The sequence below is a fragment of the Egretta garzetta genome, unplaced genomic scaffold (genome assembly GCF_000687185.1).
Source record: "Egretta garzetta isolate BGI_Z169 unplaced genomic scaffold, ASM68718v1 scaffold91, whole genome shotgun sequence".
NCBI classification, from domain to species: domain Eukaryota; kingdom Metazoa; phylum Chordata; class Aves; order Pelecaniformes; family Ardeidae; genus Egretta; species Egretta garzetta.
The window spans coordinates 1,600,864-1,607,788 of NW_009258661.1; the positions used below are offsets into that span (position 1 = coordinate 1,600,864).

General features: G+C 48.2%; 1 protein-coding gene across 1 annotated transcript in view; it reads left to right on the plus strand.

The window, feature by feature from the left end:
• Positions 1-3,124: 3,124 nt before the first annotated feature.
• The window catches only part of ADAMTS9 (ADAM metallopeptidase with thrombospondin type 1 motif 9), a 90,232-nt gene continuing 86,431 nt past the window's right edge, over positions 3,125-6,925 (plus strand). Inside the window, exons 1-2 of the mRNA XM_035903798.1 lie at positions 3,125-3,159; positions 3,608-3,768. Of these exons, the coding sequence (XP_035759691.1) occupies positions 3,125-3,159; positions 3,608-3,768 (196 nt within the window). The remainder of the gene's footprint in view (positions 3,160-3,607; positions 3,769-6,925) is intronic.

Sequence of the window (6,925 nt, forward strand, 5' to 3'; positions counted from 1 at the left end):
ATCCCTTCCTCGCATGGTTCACGACGGGAGTGAAGGAGTTACAGGGAGAAGCTGGAGACGTCGTGTACTTCCAAACAGGGATTTACACTCCATTAATTCCCTCTACGGTGGCCCAGCCTGAGTGGCACGACATGAATGTGGTTGCGAAGGCTGCAGCCAATTCATGTCTTTCAGGCAGCTCTCCCTGCACCTGCGAGGGGGACGTATGGATTCCAGGTTTGCTCCTACACAGCCTTTGCCATTAAAAACAGGTATTTAGTGAGTGAGAAGGTGGGAAAGCATGGAGCAGAGATGGCTGATGGAAATGGCTGGGAAGGAGAGGACAACTCTGTTTCAGCTTTGCAGATCACCCAGAGTTTGCTCTCCCTTGGTTGCATCCCATTATTTCTGAGCCTGTTCCTTAACATCTCACCTAAACCACTGAATTCCTACTGGTAAGTGCCTTATTTTGGTTGCACAAGCAGAGCTCGACAGTGAAGTTGGGCAACAAAGCCAAGACTGCAGGCACCTGGCAGCAAAGCAATGACCCAGGCACAAGCTGGAGCGAGGGATCCTGTGTTAGCTGTGCCCATCTTCTCCGGTGGGGTGGCAGCCATCGTAAGAAACAGGCAGGCTGAAAAGTAGAGTGTGCTCACCACTCGCTCATCCAGGGCAAATGCAATATAATCGGGGAGAAACTGAATCTCCTTTTTGGATTATTGTCACACATTTATATGCTGACTTTCCACCGCCTAAGCATCCCTGGTCTGTTCCTTATCAATGCTGGTTTCAGGGGAGACGAGGACACTGGGTGCAAGAGCATAGGAGCACGTGCAGGAGGAGCTCTCCTTCCTCAGCACACCCTGCACTCGGCAGCTTGGAGACTTGCTGGAAGTTGTGCCTGCACTGTTGCATTTAAGCAGCGTCACTTATTCCTTTAGCATCCAGGGGAGCAATCCCACATCAGTGCTCTGGTCTGGTCACCTTCTGGCTGTAGTAATGATGTGATGCCAGCAGTCGTACTGAGTGATGGAGCTACCATTACATTATCTTCTCCCTCCCTGTGCCGGCCTGTGCCGGCAACCCTCAGCTACCTGGGCAGCATTTTAAAACGCTCTGGTTTTTGGTGAGGCACCTTAGGGAGCAGAGCTATTTTTTCAGAGTTAAAAAGAAATGTTTTTTCAAGCTGTTGCGCCTTGGTATTGAAATACTGGGTGGTATATATGCTTGTCAGGTGGGTAAAAGTGATCATGATGTGATGCTGCAACATAGCTCCTGGAAATCAGAGGCCCTGATTCTGCACTTCTCCAAGTCAGGGGAAGTTTTGTTGATGAATTTTGACAGGAGCTGGATTAGGCCTAAAACATTCCCATTTTTTAGCCAGTGACAATTTTTGTGATTGTTTCATAACCAGTACAGACTTTCTACCGCTATACAAATACAACAACATCGCAAAGATTTCCCCCAGGGAGATGTCCTTGCTTTTTGCTGGCTACCTTGTGACACCCCTAGGGAAATCAAACAGTTTAGGGAAAAAGAACATGGTATCTGTAAAGCTGCTTAGCTTTTTTCCCTACTCTAATGGGTATTTGTATTTTATTATTGCTGGAGACAATCTACTGTTTGGGGAAAGAATGAAAACAAACCTCCTAAAATAGAGTTTTACAGTTTAATGATCCCGGCACTGAAATATTACATGGTACGCTTAGACTGCATGCAAGCTTGCGTAGGAGAGTAGAACTGATCACACAGGGTCAGAGCTCCACGACTCCGTGTCCTTTGCCAAATCGACCACCTCAGTGTCCCCTTCGTAAGGTGACAGTGATACCTCACAGAACTGTTATGACAATTAATTTATATGGATAAAAGTACGTGGCTGGAGGGGTAGGGCTTTTTGTACCTGCAGAACTTCCAACATTCCCAGGTTGCCTTTTGGTGTGGGATTACAGAACATCTGCTCTGTTGAGTCCTCCTAGTATTACTGTTAATGTTTTGGCAAAGGCACCTGGAACGCAGCATAGATGCACATGTACAGAGTATCACAAGTCAAAAGGAGCGTATTCAGGTCCTGTTTGATTTATAGTGTGTCAAACACCAAAGATAAACCAAAATAACATTTAGTTTGATGGCTTAATTTGCACAAAAATGGGAAGATCCAGAATTAAGTGTTTCTCAGCTACTTTAGGACCTGTCCCAGATTGCTACCTCTAGTAAAAAGAGTAGGGGATGGGGTCTATAAATGCTTGTCAGGCCAAAGGAATTGCTAGGCTGCGGCGAGATCCAGAAGTTGGACTACTCTGAGCATGCATTTTCCACAGGGCAGATAAGAGGTGCAAGCAAAAGGAGCAGCGTGCGAATGACTGCAGCAATGCTGGGAGCAGGGGAGAGGCGAGCTGGAACCAGCAGTTTTAAGTGGAACGCCTCAAGGGATCACTATGTCCACCCGTGCTGACCTGAAGCCAAAAATCCCACACATTTGTAGCGTCTACGTGGGCTTTGCTGTTCCTCCCACCCAGTCCCTAGTTCCTACTCATTATCTGTTTTCCAGGGTCAAAGTTGTTTCTAAGGCAAACTGAGAGCCAGTTTCCTTGCATGTGAGCAGAGCAATGAGAAAGACTTGTTTGCTTTTCCTCTTTCACCTTCTGTTCCCAACTGGTGGTTCCCCACCCAGGCAAGGAGCAGGGATGATGTCTGCAAGGACAGGGTTATACTTGCATTTCCACTGCACCCAGCTTGCACCTCTGTGCAGAGGGATGGCTCCCACAGGGCACAGCTCCTGCTGCAACGCACCGGGTGGGAAGACGTTGAGTTGCACAGTTTGACCCAGGACCAAGCTGAAAGACATTTGGGTCTTATTTTCTTGGGTGACCTTGGATTAGTCGCCGCAACATGTATATCTCAGTATTCAGGGGACCGGGATGGGACTGAGTTAAATTCTGCTCTTCAGCATCCAGGTACGTTATTTCACCTCTCCCTCTGCCATCGGCCCTAAAATGGGGACCAGGATGAGGGCCTGGAGAGGGCAAGTTGTGACAGCAGTGACAGAAGTGCTGTGCTGGTATTGCTGTGAATTGGAGGTACTGCGTTCCACTCCTCTATGGGTTGGAAGAGCAAACTCCAAAGCAACCAAGCGATTCAGTCCTCGATGGTGGCAGCACGCTACGCAGGGCACGATTCAGGGTGAGAACAAAGACTCCCCCCCATAAAGGAAGCAGGAGCTTAAATGGCTACTGTAGATGAGTTAAACTGTATATTTAAATCGTTTTAACCATGATCAAAAAGAGTTGGCACAGCTAACAAGTTTGAAAACTAAGCATACACCAAGAACCTGCAAGTCTCAGCTCCTCCAAACAAATGGGAAAGGCTTAAACCAACTTAAAAATTCAGCCTCAACACAATTGCTGAAAAGAGAAGCCTTTATGTGAGCAGAACAGCTTCCTAAAGTGACAGAAAGGCAGCACAGAGCAGTAGCCTTGCTACCAGCATAGGCAGATGAGCAAAAGAGGCTGAAATGCAGCCAGCAAGCAGTCGTCTGTTTGAAGGGAATGAAATCTTTCACTTTCTGACCACGCAGATCAGACGCAAGGAGAAAATGTTTGCTGTCTTCGGTTATCTTGTGGCATTGAAGAGCAACCATCAAAGGGAAGGAGCCTGCCTTCTGGGATAATCTTTGGGCAAGCGAGTGGATGCAGCAGATAAAGGAAGATGATGCTTACCCGGAGAGGCCAAGCGGCAAAGAACAAAGATTAGTGACTGGGGATTGCTCTCACCCATGGGGAAAAGGATACGGTAACGAGGGTGAAAAGCAGTGCAAAAAACGCAGGAAAGTTGGGTTCCTTGCGTGTATTCTCGGAGCAGCCTGGTCTGCCTTAGATTTCCCACTGAAGTTTTGCTGTTCTGATCGAGTTCTTGTTTTTTAGTTTATAGAAGAGGCATTTGCAGCTCAACTTTTGCAGTATTTACGTAGGCAAAATTCCCAGTGTTTTAAAGGGATTTTTCCGTGGGTAGGTATGGGCTCTTAGGGGTTACTTTTGACTGGGTGAGGACTTGGAGTCTGCACAATTACCATACCATAAGTATTAATAGATCCTTCCTAATAGGAAAGCTATTTGAATTTAAGATTGTAGCTTAGTTCCTCTAAACTCCGCACAATCTATTTACTTATGCTAGAGCTTTCCTTCTGCACTTCCTAATCTCTAGCTGTAAATATTCAAAATGCTGCACAACATACAACTTCTCTGTATATCAGTGGACACGGCATTGTAAGTAGGTAACACCATGTTCCTAGAACATATTGGGTGCCGTTGCAAAGCCTGGATTTGGTCCCGGGAGCACTTCAGTCCATCCCCAATTCTGCCCCATAATTGAGACCTAATTAGTCCCTCCGGGGGTCAGCTCCACTCTTCTGAAAGATGGAGGGGTTTTGTTTCTTGCTTAATCTCACCTCTGTGAGTGCCAAGGTTTCAGATCGGTGGGCGAGCCCACAAGGATGCGCCTTTACGAGACAGCCTCGCCCCGTTCACCTCCGTGCCAAAAAGGGTCTGACCCACCCAAGTCACAGGTATGTGCTGCCACTCCTCACCCCGGGCTGGCTCCTGAGCATCTTTGAACCCCACCCCAGAGCTAAATTAACTGGTTACCTTGTAAAAAAACGAACTAAGCAAAAAAAGCGATGCTTTAATAAGTTTTTCTATGTCAGTGAGCTGAACAGGAGCAAGGCAGCCTCCGCCAGCACCAGACCTGGCACAAGGGGATGCTGAGGCTGGGAGTGGTGGGATGCGGGGTGCTTGTGAAATGGGGACAGCGGCTGCCCTGGGGCACTCTGCAACGCAGATAAGAGCAGCAGACCTGTTTCCCAACACCGTCCTGATCAGAGGACGAAGGACGAGGAGATGAGCGAAGGCTGTGCCCCTCTCCCCCAGGACGCCGCCATCAGGACTAGCACCACGTAAGCCTCCTCCCCTCCCCTCTGACTCAGCCCTAATGCTATGCTCAGCTTTTCACTCTCTCCTTCCTCGGGCAACTCAGTTCACTTTTCTTCACTCCCCCTTTGCTGACCAGCAGCTTGATATCGCTCAACACACCCAACTGGCAGCACCGGCTCACCCCGGCGCTCCTGGGATACGTGTCCACACCCACCTGAGTGTGGGACACGGCCCCCCGCTCCCCTTCTGGGGCCCTATCCCAAGCTTGAGCACCCTGCATCCCTCTCCCTGTGAAGTCCAAATGATTTGGGGCACACATGGAAGTTGTGGGAAGGAGCTGGAAGGCTCCCAGGGGGCTCAGTAACGTACAAGGTGCTCCCACTAGCCCCCCGGAGCAGCACAACAGCTCAAGGAACAGATAATACTCCTGCTATGAGTTAAGTCATTTATTTGACGATGAGGCAGAGGAGCAAGAAAACATGCCTGGAGGGAAGCCCGGGCTGCCATGTGATGATCTTACGAGATTCCTCTTTTTGTTCATCCAGCAGCCCAAAGACCTCGGTGGCTTTTCCGACTCAATCAGGACACAATTCAGTCTGGGACGGGTGGGGATGCCACGCGCTTTCATGCGGAGCCAGGAAAGGCCATGCAAGCCAGGGTTTTGCGTGGAAGCCCCAGCAGGCTTTGCAGATTGAAGTTATTTTAGAATAGTTTGGTCTTTCTCCTCTTCTGAGGATTTCTTTCTTGATGTGTGTACATGAGCAAGCAATTAGCTGCGAGGCTAGGAAGATGTTACTGTGCAGGCCATCTGCAGCATTAAAAGCAAATCTGGTCCAGGTTTGCTCATAAACAGGTGAGTGCATGGAAATAGAGCCACATTTGGTTATTGGGAAGAGCTGGCAGGAGATGACACCTACCAGAATGGGCACGTCCCTGCTTCCCACACACCCACAACGGAAGCCGGGAGGCACCTCTGCTCCCCAGAACCGGGGGGGCGTCTGGCAGCCGTGGCTGTGCCCACACCAGCCCTAAGGCTTCTAAGGCTGAGAAGACCCAACGCAGTTGTCAGAGCTGACTTCACGCGAGGCGACTCAAGTCTAGAAGCAGCCCAGCTTTGCCAAGCCCCCGAAGCCAGTATGGGTGAGTTATCGTAAGCATCCTAGACTTAAATTAAATGTGGTTTATAACCGTGGACACGATGCTGGGAGGCTATGTGCCATTATGCCTTGCTCTAAAGGTGTGCTGACTTGGGTCTCCACCAAGGTGGAGATGCCTGCCCAGCAGCTCACCCAGCCCTGGCCCGCTGGCCGCAGAGCTTGAGACAGGGCTTTGCAGGGGATGCTTTGTTTACTTGGACTTCTATATTCATTGTACAAAATCAGTAATTTACTGCTAAATGGTTAAGGTTTGTGATGCTTCACCGGTTAGTTTAGAAGAGCCAGGAGGTGCTTTTCTGTTCTTTGTCACAAAGTTGAGCAAAGAAAGTACAGAACTTTGAAATTTTCTATGGAAGTGCAAATCTGAACTTCCAACCATCTATTTTCTTTTTCCTTGCTTACAGGCTTTAAATTTCGTTGCATCTTCCCTATTTTGGGGAAAAAAAAAAAAAACCAAAACAAAACCAAGGTTCTGGGGTTTGGTTTGAGGAAGGTAGAAGACGATGCTTAATTACATTTAGCTTTAAAGGATGTCTTAAATTTTTATAGAAAACTTCCAAACTGTAAACCAAAACAAAATACACTCAGATAAGAAAATAATCTTTCTTTTCCCCCCGGGTGCCTGAAAGCCGCATAACATAAAAATAACCCCAAACAAAAGTTGCTTTAAGTGCCTTGTATCTGAGAAACACAGATGAGAACAACTGCTACAAGAAGTGTCACACGGGGGATTCTTCGGTCATTGGTCTGCTTCTTGGAGCTGTCTTTAAAAGAAGAAAACAAACAAACAAAAAAACCCCAAAAGCGTCAATTATGTAAGAAAACTCGTCTCTCCTCCCGGTGAGTGACAAAGTGGCTCTGACC